The sequence below is a fragment of the Microtus ochrogaster genome, chromosome 2, assembly GCF_000317375.1.
Source record: "Microtus ochrogaster isolate Prairie Vole_2 chromosome 2, MicOch1.0, whole genome shotgun sequence".
Lineage (NCBI taxonomy): Eukaryota > Metazoa > Chordata > Mammalia > Rodentia > Cricetidae > Microtus > Microtus ochrogaster.
In genome coordinates, this window is record NC_022010.1 from 41,850,245 (window position 1) to 41,862,752 (window position 12,508).

The 12,508-nt window shown below is 48.1% G+C and overlaps 1 protein-coding gene across 1 annotated transcript in view; it reads right to left on the reverse strand.

The window, feature by feature from the left end:
• Positions 1-372, reverse strand: part of LOC102000750 (histone H3.3-like) — a 1,650-nt gene extending 1,278 nt beyond the window's left edge. Inside the window, exon 1 of the mRNA XM_005344909.2 lies at positions 84-372. Coding sequence (XP_005344966.2) covers positions 84-372 — 289 coding nt within the window. The remainder of the gene's footprint in view (positions 1-83) is intronic.
• Between the last annotated feature and the right edge of the window lie 12,136 nt (positions 373-12,508).

Here is a 12,508-nt window from a genome sequence, read left to right on the forward strand (position 1 = left end):
ATCTTTTGGCATAATTGTTACACGTTTGGCATGGATAGCACACAGGTTGGTATCTTCAAAAAGGCCAACCAGATAGGCCTCACTTGCCTCCTGCAAAGCACCAATAGCTGCACTCTGGAAGCACAGATCTGCTTTGAAGTCCTGAGCAATTTCTCGCACCAGACGCTGGAAGGGGAGTTTGCGGATCAGAAGTTCAGTGGATTTCTGATAGCGTCTGATTTCACGGAGTGCCACAGTACCAGGCCTGTAACGATGAGGTTTCTTCACCCCTCCAGTAGAGGGCGCACTCTTGCGAGCGGCTTTTGTAGCCAGTTGTTTCCTGGGTGCTTTACCACCGGTGGATTTACGGGCAGTCTGCTTTGTACGAGCCATGGTATGGGCACCTCCTTACTTACCCCCCTTCTCCTTCGGCTGGAGCTCGGCAAGCGAGAGGCGGCGCTGGCGTTAGAGAGCGGCGGCGGGGCGGCGACGGCTGCGAACACAATTCCAGAGTCTCTTAAAATATTTGACTTCCCTCCCTTTTTTTAAAAATGTATGCGTTTTAATTACGATTCTGTTGCTGTGATAAAATACCGCGACCAAGGGCTGGAGAGATGACTCAGCCCTTAAGAGTACTGGCTGTTCTTCCAAAGGACCCAGATTCAATTCCCAGCACCCACATGGCAGTACAAAACTCCAGTTCTAGGGAATCCGACACCTTTGCACAGACAACCATGCAGGTGAAACACCAACGTATGTAAAATAAAAGAAAATATTAAAAATGCAATATCCAGGCTGGAGAGATGGCTCAGAGGTTAAGAGCACTGACTGCTCTTCCAAGAGGTCCTGAGTTCAATTCCCAGCAACCACATGGTGGCTCACAGCCATCTATAATGAGATCTGGTGCCCTCTTCTGGCCTACAAGCATACATGGGCGGAATGTTGTATACATAATAAATACATAAATCTAAAAAAAAAATGCAATAACCAAGGCAGCTGACAGAAAGAGAGTTTATTTGGGCTTTTAGTTTCAGGGGATAAGTTTATTACTCAGGCTTTTCTAGAGAAAAAGAACTTACAGATGATGAAGGAAGGCTCCATTTTCTGGACTGGACTTCCTCAAAAGACCTCTGTGGTCAAGGCTGCTCCTGGAGAGACCATGTTGGCCTCTGTGGTCCATTGCCCCAGTCTGTGCTGAAGCCTGAGGTTCATGTGGATGTCTGTGGTCCCACAGCAGCCAGGGCCCGTGTAGATGTGAGTGGCCAGAGCCGCCACCCGAGGGCCATGTTGATGTCTGTGGGCTGTGCTGTGGCCTTTGGCCATGTCTGGGTCAGTGGTCCAGCTTCAGCCAGGGTCCATGTTGATGTCTGAGGCCAGAGTCCACCACTAAGGGCCATGTTGATGTCTGTGGGCTGTGCTGCCACCAGAGACCATGCTGTGGTCCAAGGCACATGCCGATGTTGGAGAGCATGTAGAAGCCTGTGTTTCATGCTCTGGCTGACTGGAAAGGACAAGGAAGCTGCTTTTGCAGGGGTATTGATGACTTGGGGAAGGACTCAAGGGGCCAGCCATGGTGAGTTTGACCATGCTCCAGTGACTATATTGGCAACACAAATTGGACTTTTTTTTTTTGGAGGGGGGAAGGAGGTCACAAGGTGAGGGGATGGGCTTGGGAGGACCTGGAAGTGAGTGTGGTCAGGGTTCATTATGTGAAATTCTCAAATAATAAAAATATTTTTAAAAAGCGTTTGTTCGGGTCTGGAGAGATGGCCCAGTGGTTAAGCACACTTGTTGCTCTTGCAGAGGACCTGGGCTTGATTCCCAGCACCTACATGGTGGCTCACAACCACCATAACTTCAATTCCAGGGGACCAAACGCCCTCTTCTGATCTTCCTAGGCAGCCAGACACATATGTGGCACACAGATATGTGAAGGCAAAGCACTCAGTTTACCACTGTATTTGTGGTAGCGTGAACCTGGGAGAAGAGCCCCCGGAGTGAGGTGTGCAATCACAAGGTCAAGCCACAAGTGGAAAAACATGTTTCTCCATAGAGACACGTGACTAACAACCTGACATAGACTCACCCCTTTCTGCTACACCTGGGAGGAGCACATTCCAAGACCAATTCTGTGTTCTGAAGACACCAAGGTCACAAGACCTGATGATTCCTTAGTTTCCTCACAGGTGCTCAGAAGTCTCACAGGAGTCCATTCCTGGACTGTGTTCTGACAACTCATTAACATAAAATAAAATAAACCTTTAAAAATTCTAAAAGAATATTTCTTGTTTTAAGCCCAGATTCAGTTTGTCTTTTTAGGGTGCCTTTATGGGGCAGGGTTGGGGGTGTCCCTCAGTTGGCAGAGTGCTCACCTGACATGTATAAAGTCCTGGGACCCAGCCCCAGTGATTCATAGACTGTGAGTGAAGGCGCACCCAGCGCTCAGGAGTTGGAGGCCAGAGGTTCAGAAGTTCAAGGTCATCCTCCTCCACCTAGAGTTTAGCTGGCCTCGAAAAGACAACCTGAAAAGAGAGCCAAACCTGGCTCAGTGCAGCCTCTGAGGTGCCTCATGACTGTTGCTTCCTCCTGACCACAAGTGCGTTAGTCGGAGTTCTCTAGAGTCACAGAATTTAGGGGATGAATCTCTCCATATATATTTTAAAAGGGGATTCGTTGGAATGCTGTATGGGCCACAACCCAGCTAATCCAACAGTGGCTAGTTGTGAACAGAAAGTCCAGGAATCTAGTAGCTTCTCAGTCCCACGAGACTGGATGTCTCAGATGGTCTTCTGTATATGATGGAACCCTGAAGACGTAGCTCCAGTGCCAGGGAAGGAATGGATGTGCCGGCAAGGGCGAGCAGACAAAGGGCGAAGGTTCCCTCCTTCTGTGTCCTTATATAGACTTCCAACAGAAGGCGTGGCCCGTGTCGTATTCAAGCTGTGTCTTCCTGCCTCAAGATCCAGATCAAAGTGTGTGTCTGTGTCTTTCTACCTCTAAGGTCCAGACTAGAAGTAGATTCACTCACTTCAAACCAAACAGAAAATCTCTCTCACGTGTCCCTGAGATTTCTGGGTTGTAGACCATTCCAGATGTAGTCAAGTTGAAAACCAAGAACAGCCACTACGACAAGCATAGGGGATATCTTTGCAAACTCCTTCAAGGGCCATTTTGGCAAAACGAAATGTGCCTTCTCATGGTAGACCTGGCTACTGCAGAGAATACAATAGCCTGAACAGACAGAAGCTGGCTAAAACAGTGACCACCATTCCATCCCTGGGTTCCACCTGGAGGCCACTGAGCACAAGAATGTCGTCATCTTCACTGTGTGGGATGTAGGTGGCCGCAAGACACGGGCCAGCCAATGTGGCCCCACTACTTCCAGAACACTCCAGGTTGACAGTAATGCCAGAGGGTGTGTGAAAGAGACCCATGAGAAACTCATGAGGATGCTGGTCAAGGGGGCTGGAGAGATGGCTCAGAGGTCACGAGCACTGGCTGCTCCTGGCTTCAATTCCCAGCAACGATATGGTGGCTCACAGCCATCTAGGATGAGATCTGGTGCCCTCTGCTGGTGTGCAGGCATGCATGCAGACATAACACTGTATACATAGTAAATCTTTAAAAACAAAAAACAAAACAAAAAGAAAAGAGAATGCTGGGAAGGACGGGCTCTATGATGCTGTTCTCCTGGTGTTCGCCAACACGCAGGACCACAATGCCAAGAATGTAGCCAAAATCACAAGCTGGGGTTGCACTCTCTACACCACAGGGACAGGTACATTCAGGCCACCTGTGCCACCAGTATGACTGGGCTTTATAAAGGACTAGACCAGCTGTCCAATCAGCTCAAGGTTGATCCAGTCCGCCACTCCCTCCTCACACCCTCCTCTCTGTCTTCCACGTTCCTCTCAATACTCTGTAGTCTATTGAGGCAGTTTCTGGTACCCTGTGCAATATTACTCAGCTTTTTTTTTTAATCCTAAAAAGAAAAGTCAGCTCACTCTTAGTCCAAGAAGGGATTTTGATGTCCGAGTGCCTGGATTCTGGGAGCTAATGGATTGAAGATTGGTATAAGAATCTGTTTGCTGGTTGTTTGTTGAACCAAACTCTGTGCATTTTAAAACATAATTAAAAATATAAGACAACCAGGGGCTGGAGAGATGGCTCAATGGTCAAGAGTGCTCGTTGCTCCCAGCAGCCACGTCAAGCAGCTCACAACTGCCTGTTAACTCCAGCTCCGAATGGGGGGCCCAATTCTTTTTCTTCTCCTTTTCCTTCTCCTCCTTCTCCTTCTCCTTCTTCTTCTTCTTCTTCTCCTCCTCATGCTTCTCCTCCTCCTCCTCCTCCTCCTCCTTCAACTTCTCCTCCTCCTCCTGTTTCTCTGTGTAACAGCCCTAACTGTCCTGGAGCTAGCTCTGTAGACCAGGCTGGCCTCGAACTCACAGAGATCCTCCTGCCTCTGCTTCCCAAGTGCTGGGATTAAGGCATGTGCCACCACCACCTGGCAAGAGTGCCCATTTCTGAACTCTGTAGGCAAATACATATACACACACACAAATGAGTGAAACAAACAAATCTGTAAAACGATGCTAAAAAACCTCAGTGTGGTGCGACATGTTTTTAATTCAACGCTTGGGGGCAGAGGCAGGAGGGTCTCTGTGAGTTCATGGCCAGCCTGGTCTACACACCGAGTTCCAGGAGAGCCAGGACTACAGAGAGAGATCCTGTCTCAAACAAATAGATGAGAATGAATGAATGAATGAATGAATGAATAAATAAATAAATAAATAAAGCGATGCTAGATGTTGTGGGGTGTTCACCAGAGCAGACGGCTCCGGCACGGCCTTAAGGCAGTACAGTCTTACTAGCCGGCCAGAGACTACAGTGGGCATTCTGGATCCCAGTGCAGCACTGAGCCTTTCTCAGGGTGAGCTTTTAAAACATGAGCACAAAAGGCATGTTCTGGGTTGACGTACTCCAGTTAACAAGAGCAGTTGGCCAGAAGCAGAACTGCAGGAGCTAAAAAACGAAGGTAGTACATTTGAGACTTTCCCAGAACCACGTGCTTTGATGGATTAGGCCTTTGTTTTAGCTTTGGCAGGAGGTGCTGTCTCCATGCTGAGTGTTACAGTCGGAATGTTACCTCCATCATGGAGTCAGTTGTGCTAAGTCGGGGGGCCTATTACACCATAGCCTGAAGCTAGTCCCTGGGACTAGCTGTCTCCCTGTGGGAATGGACGCCATCCACAGCATGGTCACAATGGAGCCCTCATGACTTGTCTACCTTTGGGTCACCAGCACACTCTCTAGCATTGTGCTTCTAGTCATGTTCACCTAGCCAGCTAGGGGTGACCTGGAGAACTCTGTGGGGTGCAGGGCCCAGCCTTGTCTTTGATTAATGAATGATTGGGCAGAATTCCCAGCTGCTCTTGGACCCACTTGGACATGCTGCCAGGAGGCATGAGTCTCACCAGCAAGGACACGTGCAAGCTGGGAGGGTTGGTCCGCTCAGGATCAAATCTCTTAGTGTGCTACCTCTGCCTGTGACGTAGAGTCTTCCCTCAACCTGAAAGAGTCCAATTTACTGGTTGTCTTAGGGTTCCTATTGCTGTGTAGAGACCATGACCTGGGCAACTCTTATAAAGGAAAACATTTCTTTGGAGTGACTCGCTTACAATTTCAGAGGTTTAGTCCTTTACCATCATGGCGGGACAAGGCTGTGTGGAGGTCAATCTGGTGCTGGAAAAGAACCCGAGAGTTCTACATCTTGGTCCTCAGACAGCAGAAGGGAACTCTATTACTGGAAGTGGCTTGAGCATATATGAGACCTCGAAGCCCATCCCCACAGTGACACACTTCTTCCAACAAGGCCATACCTCCTCCAACAAAGCCACATGTCCTAATAGTGCCACTCCCTGTGGGGGCCGTTTTCTTCCAAAGCACCACACAAACCAAAGATGACCTCTACTTTTTTTGTTTGTGACTGCTAAGCACTGAAGAAGCTGGAGCTGTAACATTTCTCATCCGGGAAACTGTTTTCTGTTACACCAGCCTATTCCCAAATAACCACACAGAGACTTATTGTTAATTATAAATGCATGGCCGATAGCTTAGGCTTATTACTAACTAGCTCTTACAACTTGACCCATATTTCTTATCTATGCTCTACCACATGGTGATAACTTTTGTCAGCACAGCATGTCCACCTCCGGCTTCCTCTGCATCTCCTGGCAACTCCATTGTTGCCAGGAGTCTTTCTGCCTTCTTTTTATCCCAGAAGACCCGCTTAACCTCTACCTGCCTAGCTATTGGCCATTTAGCCCTTTATTAAACCAATCTGAGTGACAAATCTTCACTGCAGTACGACGTGATTATTTCACAGCAGGAAACCTCGGGTCTGCTTTACTTGGGCATCCTGGACCCTCCCACTTCTTTGAATAAACAGTGATCAACCAGTAAGCAGACAAAACATAGGACACCTTTGTAATCTCCTCACCGTTCAGTAGCCTAGAGGTGCCTCTGGGAACCTGTATTCATCTGTTTACCTTGCAGACAGCCGTCTAAACCTGAGCATCTGTCCTGACTGCCCCAGCTAGCGTTCCTCTTGATCTTCTTGCCATCCAATCTCATGAAGCCAACGATACTAAGTCATCTTAGATGGATAAAGTGACATTTCCAGGAACTGGCTGTCTTGCTAGGGACATACCTCATAGGTCAGCACCCTCACTTTTGCTGTCCACTGCCCTGATTTCTGACGCATTGATCTTGCTTTCTGGAAGCGCGATTTCCTAGAATGGTAACTCGCAAACTTGAGTTGGCTTCTGTTTTCACACTGCTGACCCCTGGGTACCTAACTTCCCACTGTGTTGCTGTGATGAATCAATCCCCGTAGGTCTTACCCTGCTGTGATTTACCAGACACATAGGGATTACCAGGGAGCAGCCATAAAGTCGTTAAGTAAGAGGGGGGAGTGATGAAATCGAGGTTTTAGGAAGATTAACCAGCAGTTAACGAGGAGGCTCAGAGTCTGAAGTCAGCAAGGTCATCTAGAGGACACTTGCGGTGGTAATGACACAGTTCAGGGTTGTAGATGTCTCCGTATTATCTCTTGTAATCCTGAAATCCCTCTGAGAGAGGCTCTGAGAAGCACTGCGAAAGCAAGCGTCTTCTCCACATCACGTCTGGCATGTCAAAGGTGTGCGGCTACCACCTGAATGAAAACTGCCCGGAAGAAAGCCAGGGCTTGGGACCCAGGTTCTCTCTAGGTGTCCCGAAACGCCTGAAGTGGAGTAAGGCTGGAAGCCTGAGGAACTGAGGCACTGCTATGGTGCTGAAGGAAGAAATGGCTAAAAAAAAAAAAAGCTGCTGAGAACCAGAGTCTGAACCAGGCGGTGGTGCCGCGCGCCTTTGATCCCAGCACTGGGGATGCAGAGGCAGGCGGATGTCTGTGAGCTGGAAGCCAGTCTGGACTACAGAGTGTGACCGTGTCTCACAAACACACAGACAGAAACGAAGTCTGTTTTCTGGGTCAGTGAGAGAGCCTGGGGTGGGGTGGAACGCTGGACTTGTATTCGGGATGTTGCCGACGCCTTAGATCTACGTGACCAGCTAGAAATGCTTGGCAGTCAGCTGAACATTGGTACCAGGAGGGAGCCAAGGATGCCCGGAGAGCTACAAGTGTGAGCCCAATTACCTCAGATGTAGCAGGGTGGAAACGAGAAGAAACACGGCAAAGGACTGTGTAGTTTTTAATCGAGGAAAGCTGAGCAAAGAGGGGGAGATGCAGAAGGGCACCCAGTGAAAATCCCTCACCACTGCCGCGCAGAGCCTGACTTTCCAGAAGTATTTTTGTTGTCTGTTTCGTTTTTGATCGTGTAGTTTGGTTTGAAATAGTGTTTCATGTAGTACAGGTTGACCTCAGACTCTCTGTGTAGCAGAGGATGACCTTAAATTTATCCTCCTGCCTCTACCTCCCAAGTGCTAGGATTACAGCCAGGACTCACCACACCGCGGGGGGCTATGTTGGGGGCAAGCAACTAAAGCTACATCCCCAACCTCTTGATCACGACAATGCCTGACACTGTTGGACCGCAACAGGACAGTTGGTGCAGCCCCATCCTAACTCTAGATGTCCACCAGGGGGCGTCGGAACCCAGGACGCCATGCTATTTCCTTTAGGAATATAGCCCATGTTGACCTCAGGGTTTAAGATCTTTTGACTTTTCAACCCCAGCTGGGCAGAGGAGGCAGGCATGTGGGAGAAGCTGGCGGCAAACCACTCCTCCCTATGCCCTAGTAAGGTTTTGAAAACTGAATTCCCCGAGGGCGTGTGAACAGAGCCTGTTGAACAGCTCCCAGGAGCTCTGACCTACTGATAGGTGAGGGCACGGTCTGTTCTTGGTTCTCAGAGGATACGGCCTGGGTTCGCAGATACTCCCGAGCCCATGGAATCTTCAGAATTCCTCCCTTTGCCTTCTTCTTATGGCCCCTTCCTGACTCCAACCCTCCCCCACTTTTTTTTCTTGTGGAATCCAATCATTGACTCGGATACCAGCATCTCACAGCCCAGGGACCTCCGTTCAGACTTGTATCAGGCACAGGGTACAAAGGCCAGAATATCTGGTCTCTCAGCAAGCACTGTCCCTTTCTGGTCACATTCTGGAATCACCAGGGGAGCTCTAAAAAGCAATAGAGACGGGTAGTGAGATGGCTCTGGGAATAGAGGCATAGGTTATAAAGTTTGAGGAAGGCCGGGCGGTGGTGGCGCATGCCTTTAATCCCAGCACTCGGGAGGCAGAGGCAGGCGGATCTCTGTGAGTTCGAGGCCAGCCTGGAACTCTACAAAGGGAGTTCCAGGACAGGCTCTAAAGCTACAGAGAAATCCTGTCTCGAAAAAACCAAAAAAATAAAAAAAAATAAAGTTTGAGGAACCCATACACCCCTGAATCCACATGGGAGAGGGAGAGAACCAACTCCACATGTTGTCTTTTGACCCCCACGTATGTAAATTTGTGTATGCGCACACACATATGTGTAAAAAAAAAAAGGAGCCAGAGACACTGAATTCTATGCCAGAGATCACTTAATTATGCCAGGGTATACAATATTGTTTACATGTTTTCGTGGGCTGCAGAGAAGGCTCAGCAGTTAGGGGTATTTGTTGTTTCCAGCACCAAAATGGCAGTCACAAACATCTGTAACTTCAGTTTCGGGGGATCCAATGCCCATTTTTGATCGCCTCAGATATCAGGCACACAGGTGGTGCATATTTGTACACAGAGACAAAACACTGCTGTCCCTAAAATAAACAAATCTAAAACAATTAAAAATGAAAACACATTTTGCCTCATGAACCAGTACCGGAAAGTTTGATGGTAGAAATATCAGGCCTTGGATTCTCTTTCCAACCTGCTGAATTCAAATCTGCATCTCTCGACAAGACGCCTAGGTGACTGAGAATCGCTGTTCTAGTTCATATAGCACGTCCTCCATTCATAGCTACCAGACTATTCATGCCGTAGCAGCAGCCGTCCAAAGTTCTTCACTGTGACCTACAGAAAGACACAGATTTTTACATCAAGATGCAGAACACACACACGTATGTATAATGAATCAAAAATGTCGTAAAAACAACATGCCCGCTACCTATGATATATCCTCATCCATTCCACAAACATTCTTGGCATCCGTGTTGTGTTAGGCCTTATTCCAACAGTGTGTACACAGAACAAAAATTCATGTTGTGGTAGGGTTTATAGTCTGCTCGGGCGGCAAAGAGAGACCGTCAGGAAGTCACAAATAACCCACGAGTATGAAAGGCACGCTGAAAGTGTAGTAAATCTCTTTATTAAGAAACATCTTGAGTAAGGCTGCCCTCGGGAGCTGGCTATGTTCCAGGACCCTGATGTGAATGCCCTTTAGAAAGACATGAGCTTTTGAATTTCTCTGGATTCATTTTTGTACACTTTATATTTAAAATAAAAAGTCAAAACAGCTCTGCTTTGGTATTTTCTATTTTTAAAAATGATTTTTGTGTGTGCATTGATGTTTGTTACAGACAGTTGTGAGTCACCATGTGCGTGCTGGGAATCAAACCCTGGTCCCCTGGAAGAGCAGTCAGCACTCTTGCCCACTGAGCCATCTCTTCAACTCTGCTATCTTCTATCTTATTGTCCTTTGATTAGAAAAGAAAAGCCAACCCAATATTCACTGGATTTAATTCACCTCCTGCTGGTAGTTTTACAACCTTGCTTTAGTCAGAAAAGTAGGGGGGTGGGGTGGGGTGGCAAAAAACAAAGTCTTGGTGCAATGATTCTGCAGCATCTTCCAAGTCTTGGCTGAGTGTCTGCAGGTGTGAGCCAGGGTGCCTGGCACCCCTGCTTTGCCTTCTTGTTCACCCCGCAGGGCAACTGTCTCACAGTGGAGATTCTTCAGGGAACCACCAACACGGCCCTGGAGCAGGCTGGCACACTGTGTTCGGAACTAGACCCGACAAATCCTTCTCCCCTCAGAGCCACTATGCTGTTGGCAGCTCTCTCAAAGTTCCAGGTCTGGGAAGAATCTGGGTCAGGCACCTCCCAGGTCTCCTGAGCCTTTGGCTTCTAATCTGAAGCTCATTCCTCCATTAAGCCATCAGCTACCCTGATGTCACAGCAGTCTCCAGTCACTTGTACTGCCAGGCTAGGGTGATAGGGAGGCAGCCAGGGCCTCAGAGCAACCTCCTAGTGCAGCTCAGAGCAGAGCTGGATGGAGGAAGCAGGAGACTTCCGGTACCCTCAGATCTGAAGCGTCAGGTAGCTATGCGCTAGGGATATGTGAGGGGCACAGATCTTGCGGGTGATTGGAGGAGAGACGGGAGAAGGGAACCTGAGCAGCCTTAAGAGAGTTACCTGTCAGGACCTTCCGATGGCGCTGCATTGACCCCTTGCTCTGTTTGCTTTGGAGCTGGAGCATTTTGGCCAAATCAGTTGTTTGCATCTATTGACCATGAAAATCTAGTTATAGCCCGGATGTTTTTCTGCAGCACAGCTCCTGGGCTGACATTGTTTTATTGTGCTCGAGTGATTCAGAGAACAGGCTATGAAGTCAACGGCTGGATTGGATTTCTGGCTTTACTACCGTGGACCAGGGGAGTCTGAAAGTCACACAAGGCTTCGGCTCTATCACTATAAACTGAGAGTGGTAATATGTTCTCATTGCTGAGGGGTGAGGGGGGGATGATGCAGAGGGCAAGACTATGCTCATGGGCTCTGTAAATCTTAGCCGCTGCCGTGACTGAGGCAGACAGTGTGAGACAGGTTTGGGGACAGAATCCCTCAGCTTTCTTCTACCAAACACATTGAATCCTTTTTCTCCCTGAGGCCGGGCATCTAGAGGGAAAACCCTAGCTGAGATACAGACCCCTCGGCTCCTGGGTAAGAGTCTCCACCAAATGAGCTGAGATGAAATGATTCAGCATGTTTTTCTGTCCATCTCACGGAACGAGCCACCGTGACCCAAATCCACGCAGATTAGTTCCTGTCTAGCTTACTGGAACTCATCTCCTTTCTGGATGTCCTAACTATCCACCTTCTTGGCCACAGCCTTTGATCTCAATGCCAGACAAATAAGTACGGGAGCAGGACCAAGCCCACCTGCCCACTTCCTGAAAGCACAACCCTTAGGAGTCAAGGGCTGATGGGAAGGAAAACCCATCTTATTAAATTGCTTGCACTCTGATCAGATGAGTGGAACTATCGTACCCCTCAAACAATTAAGTGCACAAAAGAGCTATTATTATTATTTTATTTTTTGGTTGTTGGAGATATGTATATATTTGTATATCCCTGGCTGTCCTGAAACTCTCTCTGTAGACCAGGCTGGCCTCAAACTCAAAGATCCACCTGCCTCTGCCTCCCGAGTGCTGGGATTAAAGGCGTGCGCCACAGGACATAAAAGCTTTTATAAGGAAAGAAAAAGAGGGCAGGTCCTGGTCTGGTAAGGAGCAAGAAGAACTTGTCTTCATTCAGGGTCTGCGCTCTCTCTCTTTCTCTCTCTCTCTCTCTCTCTCTCTCTTTCTCTTTCTCTCTCTCTCTGACCTTGACTGTTGACTGCCTGGGGTTAGTTCCTGTAATTCTTTAGACTTATTACTTTTCTGTAAGTTAAAACTCACAGCATTTTGCATAGGTGAAATACAGGACTTAGAATAAGGAGTGGCCTTACACACTCCTAACTTTATCAGAGGTCACCAAATGTGGACTTTGTAAATCTAAAGTATGGTTATCTGTCAACGTCTTAATCATTTAGGGTCAGCTTTCCTTGAGAATTTAGAATGCTGTAAAAGGAATGAAAAGTCAAAGACGGACCCATACAAAGTGACAGCTGCCTACTCCCAATGAGATGGCTTACCCTTCATCCTTATTTTCTTATTATGTCTGCTTTATAAATGAGGTGGAGACAATCATGGGGCTCAATGGCACTGAGCCTGTGGGCTCCAGGTCTTACTGTGTAGCCTGTGGGCTCCAGGTCTTACTGTGTAGCCTGTGGG